This window comes from Oncorhynchus mykiss, chromosome 5 (genome assembly GCF_057628025.1).
Source record: "Oncorhynchus mykiss isolate SJ-2025 chromosome 5, ASM5762802v1, whole genome shotgun sequence".
Classification (NCBI taxonomy): domain Eukaryota; kingdom Metazoa; phylum Chordata; class Actinopteri; order Salmoniformes; family Salmonidae; genus Oncorhynchus; species Oncorhynchus mykiss.
The window spans coordinates 47,492,445-47,507,335 of NC_143026.1; the positions used below are offsets into that span (position 1 = coordinate 47,492,445).

Below are 14,891 nucleotides of genomic sequence, written 5' to 3' on the forward strand. Positions count from 1 at the left end.
TCAATGGAAACAGGATGCGAGTCAATGTATTTTCAAAAATGTCTAAACTTGTTTTCGCTGTGTCATTTCGGGCTATTGTGTGTAGAGGAAAACAAAACAAAATGTGGAAAAAGTCAAAGGGTCTGAATACTTTCTGAATGCACTGTATATCAAATTCATGTGCATATAAACTATACAGTGCAGTGGGATTAAGTACAGTTCATCTTCATGCTTATGTATAAACTGTGCAGTCAATGTAGCATAAGACAGCCACTGTCCGCTGTTTGTCTGAGTTCCTCACCATGCATACAAGCCACAGACAATATACTGTATTTCTAACTCATATTACTAGCAGTTTAAGTACAGGCTCTGGCTGGGCTACTCAAGGACATTCAGAGACTTGTCCCGAAGCCGCTCCTGCGTTGTCTTGGCTGTGTGCTTAGGGTCGTTGTCCTGTTGGAAGGTGAACCTTCGCCCCTTTGGCAAACTCCAAGCGGGCTGTCATGTGCCTTTTACTGAAGAGTGGCTTTCGTCTGGCCACTCTAACATAAAGGCCTGATTGGTTGAGTGCTGCAGAGATGGCAGAACCTTCCAGAAGGACAACCATCTCCACAGAGGAACTCTGGAGCTCTGTCAGAGTGACCATCACTCTTGGTCACCTCCCTGACTAAGGCCCTTCTCCCCTGATTGCTCAGTCTGGCCGGGTGGCCAGCTCTAGAAAGAGTCTTGGTGGAGCCAAACTTCTTCCATTTAAAGAATGGAGACACAATCCCATCTCTGAGCTCTACGGACTATTCCTTCGACCTCGTGGCCTGGTTTTTGCTCTGGCATGCACTGTCAACTGTGGGACCTTACAAAGACAGGTGTGTGCCTTTCCAAATCATGTCCAATCGATTGAATTTACCACATATGGTCTCCAATCAAGTTGTAGAAACATCTCAAGGATGATCAATGGAAACAGGATGCGAGTCAATGTATTTTCAAAAATGTCTAAACTTGTTTTCGCTGTGTCATTTCGGGCTATTGTGTGTAGAGGAAAACAAAATGTGGAAAAAGTCAAAGGGTCTGAATACTTTCTGAATGCACTGTATATCAAATTCATGTGCATATAAACTATACAGTGCAGTGGGATTAAGTACAGTTCATCTTCATGCTTATGTATAAACTGTGCAGTCAATGTAGCATAAGACAGCCACTGTCCGCTGTTTGTCTGAGTTCCTCACCATGCATACAAGCCACAGACAATATACTGTATTTCTAACTCATATTACTAGCAGGTACACACAACAGACTGATTATCCATTTAACCCCAGAAGATCCTCTGAATATTGATGAGGGGTAAACATAACGCAGCACTAAGATAAACAAATAATTGATATAGGAAGCTGTTCATGTTACTGCTAAGCCAACAGAAAATAAGCCTCACACTTAGCAAAGCGAAAAAAATGATGTATTCTACTACAGCCACACTCCACTAAAATACAGGAGAGCTGTATTTACCAGAGGTTGGTCTCATCTGGAACAAAAACATTCAATACATTATAATAGCAATATACATTACCTGTTTCATGTATTTTATTAATGGAAATTCTAATGCAGGTACTTATGATTTCACATAGTTTTAAAATAAGATGTTCCCATGTAAGACTCAAAAAGGTTAAGTTCACAATAGGTCAACTCCGGGAAGGAAGAGATTACCTAAAAAGAGATTTGTTGCTGGGTCTATCTCAGATCTCTCCACTGTCGCTGGCTAGGAACATAGACTGTATAGGAAGTGGTGTTAACATCAATCTCATCATTTAAGAGATACTGTCATTTCAGACAGGGAGGACCTCTGAAATAGCACCTGGCAACAAAAGGAAATAAGAGGGAAAGAACAGGAAATCAAGGACCAAAGTGAGGAGGAATAGATACTCAACCCCAGCGGGCCACAGAGACACAGAGAGAGAGAGAACGAGGAAGAGTCGGATGAGTGAATCCATGCAAAGAACGGTGGGGTTAATAGTTTGAACACAAGCCATGGGTCGGTGGTGAGTTGGAACAATACGTACTTACTATGGCAACAGGTACTCTCTAGCATTTCCATCTCCTGATAGTAACGCAGCCACAAAGAAGAAGCACAGGTAGAAACAAATGTCTATAGATGCAAGTCAATCACAGCCACCACAGTGTTAAAATTATAACATAAAAATCCAAATGAAATTAGGAGAAACACCAGGAGAGAAAAAAAAAATCCATATTCTTAACAAGACTCCAAAAGATGGAGAATGGAGAAGTGAATGGGTTAAACCATCTTTGATTAGATTACACCAGTGATTGGTCTAGTAGACAATCACCTTCTACTTCTCTTCTATACTTTACATCCTACAGAACACACACTTGTTATGGTTTATACTGGGAGATGCTAGAAGAAGCACAGTATTGGCTTTAGAAAATCAGAGGAAGGATAACTATGTCCTTCGCAGGCCTCCATAGATCTCGATGCATTAATTCTTTATTATTGTATAATCCATGGCAAAGAAGAGTCTGGGAAATAATGTACTCTATGGTTTTTACAACCAGTAGTGTCATTATACTGTATTGGGCATTCCCCTGCTGACTTTAAAAGATGTAATCCAACAGTAATAAAGACCAAGAGGGAGAATAAAACAAAATTATTTCTTAAAATGATCAGAATGCACTTCAATCTTAATCTCATGTAAGAAAAATTCACTCCGCTCTAAAAGTCATGGCTACCTTTGGTACATTACCCATTTGTAGCGCTCTGTTGATCTTGAGGAATCATAATCTAAGAGGATATTCCTTGGACAAAAATGAAAACCCTGAATTACACTGAACTTTCCACTACATGAGGGTTATACTACAAATCAGGATCCACAATTTAGCCAGCTAACTTTGATGAACAACCAGAAATAACAATAGATTTTCTGGTTCATTAAGAAAGATAAACATAGATATGTGTTTTTGTTGTTGAGTTAATGTGACAGACCATGTTCATTTCAAGTGCATCTGAAATGTTAATGTTATTTCAGAACATTTAGCCAAGATAGCTGGCTAACTCATTGATGATCCTACTTTGTAGTATACCTCTCTGATCTTACGGTTTGTTTGTTTCCCATATAACCCAATGAACCCCAATTGACTCAATTAGTCTCAAACCTCTTGGCCTGTTATTACACATTAAACATCACATTCAAAAGCAACTACAGTTATGCTAAAGACCACATCAAAGAAAAACAGACAGGAACCCTTGAATTCCTTGTTTTTGACCCTTAACCATGGTGACTCATACCCAGTAGTAGTCCAGGAGAAGCCCCTAGGCCAACTAACCTTCCTCTGCTCTGACAGGGGTGCTGGGGGGCGTGCAGGTCTGACTCTGACCCTTCACCTCTTCCTCAGGCTCCGGTAACGCATCTAGGGAGGAAATCGAATCAAACTTAATTTAAAAGTCCACTTCACAAATGAAAAGACGAAGGTTGTCAACTGGTCAGATTAGAGCAATGCATTCATTGATTTTGATTGAGGATTGTCAGTTACAGGGTTCATTCAAAACAACACACAACAACCCAGAGAAATGAGTGTAATACATTACTACCCTTACACCACCACATACAGTATATAAAAACAGCATACAGAACATAGGAGAAAAGAACACAGGCACTGATTATTATTATTATTATTATTATAGGATATTGCACACGACACTGCAGAAGTAATAAAGCCCACAATGGCAACAAGATCCATGTAAGTCCACCTTCACCCCAGATAAGGAACCTCTTCCATTGGAGACGCCAATCAGATGATTAGTAGTAAACCTTTACAAACCCCAAAAGGAAAACAGGTCCATGTTAGGAGGAGGAGCAGGAGGATGAGGAAGAGTCTCTTGCCCAGGACTGATGAAAGAGATCATTCATGTTCATTTGGGGAAGGCTTCCTCGGACAGCAACAATCAGCAATTGGATTCCATTGGTTAAACAGAGATGAGTCAGATCAGATGGTAGGGGGAGGGTTGCAAAATTCTGGAAACTTTCCCCAAATTCCAAGGTTTTCCAGAAATCCTGGTGGGATGTTTCCCAGTTCAAAGATTTCCTCCCTGCTGATTCCTGGAATCCTCCAACCTGGATTTATGGAAAACCTGGACATTTTGCAACCTTCATCATGAAGAAGTGGGCATAGGCAGAGGACAGACAAGGTTTGAGGATTGGAGGGGGCTAAGTAGTGGGTAGGACGGGAACAGGATCAACCCCGGAGAGACAGAAAAGGGACTCCAGTGTCAGAATACAGAGGGCAGGCCAGAATCGCTCTGCAGTCAGTCAGTACCTGGAGCCTCAAGGAGGGTGAGGGCAGCCAGTTCTGTGTTGGTGGTTCTGAGGGCCTTCAGCACAGCACAGTGAAAATCCTTGTGAGGAGACTCTGGGCGGGAATCTCCCCCGTAGGCCCTGGGCCCCCTGTGGACATCCCAGGGCTCTCCTGACCATCCCCCGACTGTGTCAGGGTGTCCCCGCTGGGGAAAGAGGTGGTGGTGGTAGGGGTGGCCGTGGAGGCTGTGGGGGGGGTCTCTGAAACATCCAGTTCCTTCTCTGGGACACAGCGGGGCTTTGGCTTCAGTGCAGGCTTCTGTGGGGAGGTAGAGGGGGACAGGCCTCCCTCCCCAGGCCCAGGTGAAGGGAGCTGTGTCCCGGCTGTGGAGGACCCTTCACCCTGTACTGGATGAATGATGCAACAACAATTTGGATCTCTGTGATGGGTTGTGGGCTCCAGGAGCTTTGTGAAGAACTACCTCTGTATCTTTCTGCCATTGTCATTTCTGTCTTAAAACTGTATATTGCAAACCAATTTCCCGTCTGGAACTGCTGCTACTGCTCCTACTACTGCTCCTACTACTGCTACTAGAAGTTAATGGAGAAAAGAGGGTTTAATGGTGAATAAACAGTGCAGTTCTTCTCTGAGTTGGTATAACGTGACCCAAGAGGTGATCTAGGAGACAGGTCTTACCATCGGGTCCTTTCTGTTTGAGTTCCACCTCCTTGCGGTATTCCTCCAGCTCCTGGTCGAACTGCTTGTTGAAGGGGTTGGGGCCTTTCTGGTTGATGATGACTCTGGGCTGGTACTCCTTCTCTATGATGGCCTTAGACGCGGTCACCAGCTCACCCTAGTGGTTCAGACAGGAAGGGACACATTGTTGCTAAAAAACAGGCCTGTTGTGCATCACAAAATTAATATTGTCAGACAATTTTTTAAATCAATGCCAACACTGAGAATTTCTAAGTATGTTAATACTAGTATTTGGCAGGTCAAACCTGTTTAGGTGATTTCTGGTATATCATCAAAATAAATCAATTGCACCATGTTTTTGGACTTTTTTTTTTACCTGGTTAAGTACAATAACATTGGAAATTAATGTTGAAAGATCAAATTTATATTCCTAAAACTTAAGTTGAAAATTACGTGGTCGCTGCTCCCCCCCCCCCCCCTTTTTTGTGGCCCCTATCTTGACAGCAGACAGAAAAATATACCTTTTGAAGTACATTTTCTGCAGTTCTATGCATTCGGCATTGGGGAAGAGACCATTTTTCAATTTTATAACAAATGTCATTCAATTCTACTAATTTTGCCATGGGGCAGAGATATTTTTTTTTGCAGTTTTAAAGCAAATTTCCTACAATTCTACACATTTTGCCATGTTAATGATCTGAGTGAGAGTGAGTAACAAAATCAATGGGGGACCCCTGAATGTCCGGGCCCCTGGGCACGTGCCCAACAAGTTTAGGTATCTGGCTAGACTAATTTACAAAATCAAAAAAATTGTTAGCCAACGCTGCTAACTGAGTGACTGTCAATGACTGACAAAACAAGAGAAAAACTACTGATGCACAACCAAATCTCGAACTTGCACTTTGTGTATTCTACTTAAAAAAATAAAATAAATTGATTTCACCTTAATTTAACCAGGTAGGCTAGTTGAGGATAAGTTCTCATTTACAACTGCGACCTGGCCAGTCTAGCCAGACACCTAGGTATTTGTAGTTGTCCACATATTCTAAGTCAGAACCATCCAGAGAAGTGATGCTGGTCGGGCGGGCACGGGCAGCGAACGGTTGAAAAGCATGCATTTGGTTTTACTAGCGTTTAAGAGCAGTTGGAGGCCATGGAAGGAGTGTTGTATGGCATTGAAGCTCTTTTGGAGATTAGTTAACAGTGTCCAAGGAAGGGCCAGATGTATACAGAATGGTGTCGTCTGCGTAGAGGTGGATCAGGGAATTACCTGCAGCAAGAGCAACATCATTGATATATACAGAGAAAAAAAGTCAGTCCGAGAATCGTACCCTGTGGTACCCGAATAGACTGCCATAGGTCCAGACAATAGGCCCGATTTGACACGCTGAACTCTATCTGAGAAGTGGTTGGTGAACCAGGTGAGGCAGTCATTTGAGATGTTGAGTCTGCCGATAAGAACGTGGCGATTGACAGTGTCGAAAGCCTTGGCCAGGTCGATGAAGACAGCTGCACAGTACAGTCTTTTATCAATGGCGGTTAAGATATCATTTAGTACCTTGAGCGTGGCTGAGGTGCACCCGTGACCAGCTCAGAAACCGGATAGCACAGCAGAGAAGGTGGTCAGTGATCTGTTTATTAACTTAGATTTCGAAGAATTTAGAAAGGCAGGGCAGGATGGATATAGGTCTATAACAGTTTGGGTCTAGAGTGTCCCCCCCTTTGAAGAGGGGATGACCGCAGCAGCTTTCCAAACTTTAGGGATCTCGATACGAAAGAGGTTGAACAGACTGGTAATAGGGGTTGCAACAATGGCAGCGGATCATTTTAGAAAGAATAGTAATCATATAGTTGTATACGAGAACCATATAAACTGCACACGCACCAAAAATATGTTTTGAAAAGTGCCAATAAAATCACTCATATCAATTAGGGGGGAATATCAGGTTGTATGCGCTGTTGAAACTAACACAACGACAAAAAACGCATGGAAACTGGAGATATTTTTTACATCACTGATTAGAGAACAACCTGCAGTAGACAGTCTGCTTGCATTTCGGAGTGATGCATTTTTATTTGGAAGTCGCCAAAACGGAAAGAGAAACGCAACACTTAATCTCATATCGATATCACGTTGAAATCATTTGCGCGAGAGGGAGAGATTGCACGTCCTGTTCAAACTAACAGCTCAACAAAAAAAAATCACACGGAATCTGGGAATGTGTACATCACTGGTTAGAGGACAATTTGTATTTTTAAGTGTTGCATTTTGATTTTGGAATGGCGGTTGTTGATTTCGGGAGGCTGCCATCACGGAAAAAGGAACAGACCACTTTTTCTGTTAGTTAACGTAAATGAATCACGACGCAGCATAGGATATGAACAATGACAATGGTTAGCTGCTATTTAAGTGATAGTTTGACTGTCAAATCCATGCATTGGTGTGGCCAGCGACCTCAACTCTGCGTTGCAAGTCCTGCTCAACCCAGCCCATGACAAAATCAACAGTACAAAACCAATGATATTGATCTGTTTTAAGCAATACATTTCGTCATTGTGATGACTATAAACTTTTATATTAACATCACCAATCGGAGGTAAAAAAGGATGTGTAATTCCACTACATTTTATGGGGTGAAAATGCAAGCTTGTAATAAACTGTCCACATTAGGGATATTAGGTCAATATACAATTACTTAAAATAGGTGCAATATGCAGAAATTGGTCCGCCATGTCCTGGTTTCTGAAATATTAACAGTTAGCCTAATTTCAGTTTGTGACAAAACAAGCAGGTTTTGAGTGTGTGGAGAATCAGTTTACCATCCAAACTGCTGTGAAATATATTTTCCATAACCCAAAATGTTTTATTTTCAGCTGGTGTACAAAACCGAAAGTAAGATGCAAAAACTACATTTAAGAACGGGATGCATAGAACTAGCGCACATAGAACAAATACTGCTTTTTAAACTTGCTTTCAATAAGAATGACAGATCTATAACTAATTTCTATGTGAATTTGATCAGATCGCCCAAAATGTTACATATTGGCGCTTTAATATGGCAAAATAATTCAACATGTCAATTTAAGAGGATATACAGTTGAAGTCGTAAGTTTACATACATTTAGGTTGGAGTCATTATAAAACTAGTTTTTCAACCACTCCACAAATTTCTTGTTAACAAACTATAGTTTTGCAAGTCGGTAAGGACATGTACTTTGTGCATGACACAAGTCATTTTTCCAACAATTGTTTACAGACAGAATATTTCACTTATAATTCACTGTATCACAATTCCAGTGGGTCAGAAGTTTACATACACTAAGTTGACTGTGCCCTTACACAGCTTGGAAAATTCCAGAAAATTATGTCATGGCTGGCTTTAGAAACTTCTGATAGACCAATTGACATCATTTGAGTCAATTGGAGGTGTACCTGTGAATGTATTTCAAGGCCTACCTTCAAACTCAGTGCCTCTTTGCTTGACATCATGGGAAAATCTAAAGAAATCAGCCAAGACCTCATAAAAAAATTGTACAGGTACAAAAGTATCTATATCCATAGTCCTATATCGACATAACCTGAAAGGCCGCTCAGCAAGGAAGAAGCCACTGCTCCAAAACCGCCATAAAAAAGCCAGACTATGGTTTGCAACTGCACATGGGAACAAAGATTGTACTTTTTGGAGAAATGTCCTCTGGTCTGATGAAACAAAAATAAAACTGTTTGTCCATAATGACCATTGTTTTGTTTGGAGCAAAAAGGGAGAGGCTTCCAAGCCGAAGAACACCATCCCAACCGTGAAGCACGGGGGTGGCAGCATCATGAGGTGGGGGTGCTTTGCTGCAGGAGGGACTGGTGCACTTCACAAAATAGACGGCATCATGAGGATTGAAAATGATGTGGCTATATTGAAGCAACATCTCAAGGCATCAGTCAGGAAGTTAAAGCTTGGTCGCAAATGAGTCTTCCAAATGGACAATGACCCCAAGCATACTTCCAAAGTGGTGGCAAAATGGCTAAAGGTCAACAAAGTCAAGGTATTGGAGTGGCCATCACAAAGTCCAGACCTCAATCCTTTAGAAAATGTATGGGCAGAACTGAAAAAGCTTGACCCAAGTTGAACAATTTAAAGGCAATGCTACCAAATACTAATTGAGTGTATGTAAACTTCTGACCGACTGGGAATGTGATGAAAGAAATAAAAGCTTAAATAAATCATTCTCTCTACTATTATTATTCGGACATTTCACATTCTTAAAATAAAGTGGTGATCCTAACTGACCTAAGACAGGGAACTTTTACGAGGATTAAATGTCAGGAATTGTGAAAAACTGAGTTTAAGTTTATTTGGCTGAGGTGTATGTAAACCTCTGACTTCAACTGTACATACATTGCCCACTCACAAACTAACCATGACATTATCTCACTCATTTAACCATATAGTTTTAAAAAATGGTCTAAAACACAATTTAACGTGGCGCCTGAACGTTTGACGTCACTACTAGTATGGAGCATTTCAAAGCAGTCTGGACAATAGGGCCTATTCAATTTGTCTTAAATGTTTGTACCTCACCTTGGAGTCCTATATATGGGGCGATGAAGAACAGGGCCGCATTCAACAGGGCACAACATTGTGGAACATTGAGATAGAAATATATAAATAATGTTGAATAAATTGGCTTTTTCTGACATGTGACTTGAAGGAATAACATCAACTCTATTTCTAGCTGCAATGTTCCACAACGGTTGCCTAACATGCTCCAGATATCACACAGAAAAACAGAAGAGAGGTGAGAGGTCATGGAAGGTCAGGAAGTACCTTTCTAAAAGACTTAGCAGGACTATTGGCCTCTGACAGATCGAGGCTGGCAATAGTGTCCGTACAGTCAGACAGAGGGGCGTCCTGCAATAGTAAACTGAGTGAGGGGGGCAGAACCCAGTCCGAGAACACACATTTGTTACAATACGCATAGTCACACACACACACGCAGCGTTTGTTTCAGGGAGGTGAATTGGGCAGTCTCGAGCGTGATCATGATTAAAACAAATGGCTCTGGATCATGCATTGCAACACACCACAGGAGTGTGTGCAAGTCAAACTACAGAGACAAACACCCAATACAATGCACAAGGCTAGATTTAACGCTATCAAATCACGCAAAACCAAAACGTTACAACTAACAGTGAAGAAAGGTTAAGAGAAAACCAACAGCTCTTTCTCAATTCAGTCCTTCTAAAGACCTTCAATAGTAAAATCTGATCACATAATGCACATTACATTGGTCAGCAGACAAACACTTCAACAATGGCCTCAGCAGTCCTACCAAAAATCATTCAAATGAAACTAGCAAAACCTCAATAACAAATTATGAATGGGATCCGCCAGAGGTCAAAGGAAGGCAAACCAACAACATGCAAACTCAACTCTGAAGACATATGAAAGTAATCCGACAGACCTGAAGGCCACCAGTGCTGAAGGCCACCAGTGCTGAAGGCCACCAGTGCTGAAGGCTAACAGCATGTTGGGGTTAGTCATCAAAAGGAGGAAAATCTAACATCAACCAAAGGGGATGGACACAACCCGTCCTGAGACGCAGCAGGAAGTTTACAGAACTTCTGTGATCAAAGAATAACCAAGTTAACTTAAATGTCAGCGGGGGGTGATCAAATCAGACCTGGGTTCAAATACTGGAAATTATTTAAATACTTTTAGCCTTTGCTTTGAGCGCAGGGTTTGCGGTTCTGCAACTATTATATTTGTTTCATTGCTCCAGGCAAACTCAATCAAACCAAGCTTAAGAATTTGAAATGTGGTCCGGCTCAGGGTTAAGCATTTAGGGCAGCACACATATCGCTATTTTTGCAGGGTTTGTCTGGCGGCTGTGAGGTGGGGCAGGTCACAGGAGGGACTCACCTGGACAAAGGAGCGGTCCACAATGCTTCCAGCACACAGCACCTGGGACTCAGGCCCTGCAGTCTTGATGTCCTTAAGGTTCTGCTCTCGGATCTAGAGGGTGGTAGCAGACAGAAAGAGGTGTTGGATACGGAGTCACAGACATGCATTGAAAAGCACAAAGACAGAAATCCTGATTCTCTACCATTCTTACGAAGTGTGCACTACCACTCATGGATTCATTTTTTTTGGTTGAAAAATCGCTCCAGCCAACACTTACACCAACCTAATGCTTTAAATCCATGATGAACAGTGTATAAGTGCACACTACAGGAGTAGGGCAGAGAGTTGGGACACAAATCAACCCATGTTGAAATAATCGACAGAGTCCATGTTAAAATGATATCCTACCTTGTTCCTCATCTCCAGCACCTCCTTGGGGTTTGTGTTGAGCGGGACAAACTGATTGGCTACTGCAGCCTGTCGCATCCCTTCCTCATTCGTCCACTGAAATTACCAAAGCAACAATTCAAATAAACTGCCTAAAACGATGCTGCCAAAATCACATGAAAAAAAAACAGCCGCAAAATATTTAAATATACAGACTATGCAGGCCTTTTCAGGACAATAATAATAATAGGTCATGCTTTTCAAACTGAAAGAAATTGAGAAGGTATGACTAACGGAATTTTAAAAAATAAAAACACCTGGAAGCAGTAAACCAATGATGATACATCTTTTGGCAGGATGGCTCTATATTTCATAGTTCGAGAAAGTACACACTGAACAGTCCTTTTCAGTATTAAGTTACTGGTATTTTTATGTAATTATCTAACCCCCTAACAGGCATCGGTTATTGAATGTTTCCTCATCATCATCATCGATACTCTGGCTGTTACTCGTAGACTTCAAAAACAGAGAAAAGTAAAAAAACACAAAAAAAGAGCAACTGAAGACATCACAAGAAGATGAGAGACCGTGGAAGGGGAGGGGGTGAGGACGTGGAAGGGTGAGGCGAGGATGGCGCTGGCTTACAGTACAGTAGAAGCTATGTACTGTATGTCGACCAGCGAGCTAGCAGCAATGTGTTGAGGCGTGAGAGTGGGCATCACCAAGTCATTTCCCAGGCTAACATACAGTACAGTAACAGAACAACAGGGATAAAGAGAAAAACACACCGACAGACGAGACACTCGTCCACCATTCACTGACTGACAGAATAACTAATTGGTTATTGGTTAAAAAACGCCAACTTAGTGTTACCCCCAAGAATTACATTTTATACAAGTTAAATGGTCCTTAGTTCACGTTTAGTTAAAAGGGGCTGCCATTACGCAATGGTATTTTGATCTACTACTGAACAACTTTCTTATGACAGCTGTGGAGAAAAAAAACCTCTGGAGCTGTCATGAAGGTAATGAACTGGACTGTTCTGGGAGTTCTTGACAGAGGTGTTTAAACAGAAACGATGGGAAAGCTCAGGCCAGGATGGAAAGAAAAAGATTGAGCTTTTCATTTGATTTTTTTATAGATTAAATGAGCAGCCGCTGAATCTACTTTTAGCCTTCATGCAAATATTTATATTTTTTCCATCTTTTTTGATGCACTTACTGGAAAGCATGTTACTATGCATTTTGCCTTGGAGTAGCATAAGCTATGGGTTCTTTTCTGTTTAAGAGATGTTTCAGCTGGGCTGTTAAAGCTGTTAGGTGCCAAACCAAAAACTAGATGGGGAAGAGGCAAAGGGCATCTGGGATGTAGTTAGGAAACATGGGATGGACATGTAAACATGATATACTCACTGATTATGTACCGAGTCTCACAACACAACACTTTCTCCTACTTCCCAGAGGAGGTAATTGTTTCAAAAGTCAAGAACGGGTTAAATGTCTTGTTTAAAAATAAAAATGTTACTAAACATATTCGCTCATGCAGGGGAACACAAATAAAATGTCATATTATCAGCCCTGGAGAGTTGGGAGGTGGTTCGGGATTCAAGAATAGAGGGGGCAGACTCACAAAAAAAGCAGGCTATGACTCATGATATTCTGATTCCAATTCCGTACCAAAAGCAGGGCGGCCTTGCGCCTTATTCACTCTTGTCTGTGGATTTAACTGTGATGTAATTGGCTGTCTGGCTGAAGGACCAGCTACAAGAGATAGAGGTAAATTCCTCAGTTTCAAAGGTCAAACAGTGCTCAAAATAAAGAGAGGCATGCTAGCTTTGAAGTGCATCTACAAAAGGGGGACACTGTCTATCTATAATTTAGTGTATGGTTCTATTACATTAGCTAGTAATTAGTAATACATTGTCACTCTCATATCAACTGTGGTACAAAAATTGTGTGCAACACCGTAGAAAGGTATGAGGGTTTGCTTTAGTAAAATGCATCCTACGTTTTGCTTGAGTTTAATACTGCACTAACTTCCCTGGGTGTACAGTTATAAAAGCTACAGACCAGACACACAACACCAGACAGAAAGGAACGAGAATACATCTGTAAAGCAACAGTAGTGGTTGGTTAGCAACATCATCGAGCCGCGCCCACTCTGGGCTCATGCAACGCCCCTGTCGCTCCTCCTCCCGGAGAGCACCTACAATGCATCTGACTACTCATGCAGCACCGCATGCGCTGGGCTGCTGATGTGGCACCCTAAAGCCTGAGGGAACAAAGGACGGAAAGGGGAGGGACTAAGATGAGGAATAGAGGGAGGGACCAACTGCTTAAGAGTGGTTCGTAGGGAAAACAACTTCTTTAGAACAAAGAAGGGCATTTAAGGGAACTGCTCTCAAGCAGTTATTAAAAGTCTGGTCTTTGGACTGGCTAGAGAGAGGAAAATAGAGCAAAACTACCACAATGGGAATTAGTTAAATACTGGTCAGAGAGGGTGGTTAGATACATCCAAACACTGGAGTTGTCTGGAGAAGTAGCTATATCACAGGGTCTAAATAGATCACAGGATCCATTTCACCCCAACCTTAGAGTGCCAACCAGCTGCCCTGTCATCAACTAGCTGAACTGTAACTATGAACAATAAGGTAGGCACAGACCAAGCAGTTGGTAATACAGCTTGGCACGCAGACACCGGACGAGAGAGACTGCAGCAAGGGTTTGACGTGATCGTGTGTAATGTTCGTCCACACCTTAGTCTTCGACTTGGGGCTGCCACTGTCGGGCCCTTCCTCGTAGGCCTCTTCCGGCCGGCCCGAGTTGGGCCAGCGGGTCTTGTCACGCTGCTGCCTCTGAAAGCTGTGCTTGAGAGGGGAGCGAGCGCCCGAGTCACTGTCCTCGGCATAGGAATAGCCCGTGGCCAAGGGAGCGATCTCTATGTCGCTGCTGAACTTTTTAGCTTTGTCTCGCAGGGCAGGGCACCTGTAGGGGTAGCCTGTCCTGTAACCCTAGAGAAAGAGAGAGACAGTCAGTTAGAGTTTTTTTTTAATGCAAGGCATATCAAATAGTTGATAGTAATCTACAGTATTAATAATTATATTTCACATGAAAACCTGTCAACTGTAAGAAAATGTTATCCTGGTAGTCTCATATCTGTTTGTACTGTCTTACTAACTCCTACGGTCAAACAACATTTGGCAATGACCATAGGAGATGGCAAGACAACAAACAGATCTGGGACCAGTTTATGAAAAGGTATCATTACTCTCAAGACTAATAGATTAATTCCTACCAGGTTATCCAGCATCCTCATGTAAGCCTCAAACTCCTGCTCCCCGACCAGCCATTTCGGGTGTTTGGAGCCCTCGACATGCTCAGAGCACCGTGGCCGGGATTTGTACTTAGCAGGGTCCAGCATCACCAGGTTACCAGGTCCTCCAGCACTGGCTAGGGTGCGCACCTGGACACACACACACACACACAAACACATAGTCCCACACAAAGTAATTCAGTCACAATCATGTCACATGCAGAAGGAAGTATTGTGTTTGGTATATGTTGTGCTTAGATTTCAAATGCTCAAAGAGTTGGCATCTTGCCTGAGAGTAACAATATAACCTCCTCTTTGTAA

The 14,891-nt window shown here is 42.2% G+C and overlaps 1 protein-coding gene across 1 annotated transcript in view; it reads right to left on the bottom strand.

Moving 5' to 3' along the window:
- The window catches only part of LOC110523970 (adducin 1 (alpha)), a 54,935-nt gene that overhangs the window by 3,655 nt on the left and 36,389 nt on the right, over window positions 1-14,891 (bottom strand). The window contains 8 exon segments of the mRNA XM_036977703.2: window positions 3,310-3,393; window positions 4,300-4,428; window positions 4,431-4,685; window positions 4,975-5,131; window positions 10,890-10,982; window positions 11,280-11,375; window positions 13,921-14,268; window positions 14,553-14,720. Coding sequence (XP_036833598.2) covers window positions 3,310-3,393; window positions 4,300-4,428; window positions 4,431-4,685; window positions 4,975-5,131; window positions 10,890-10,982; window positions 11,280-11,375; window positions 13,921-14,268; window positions 14,553-14,720 — 1,330 coding nt within the window.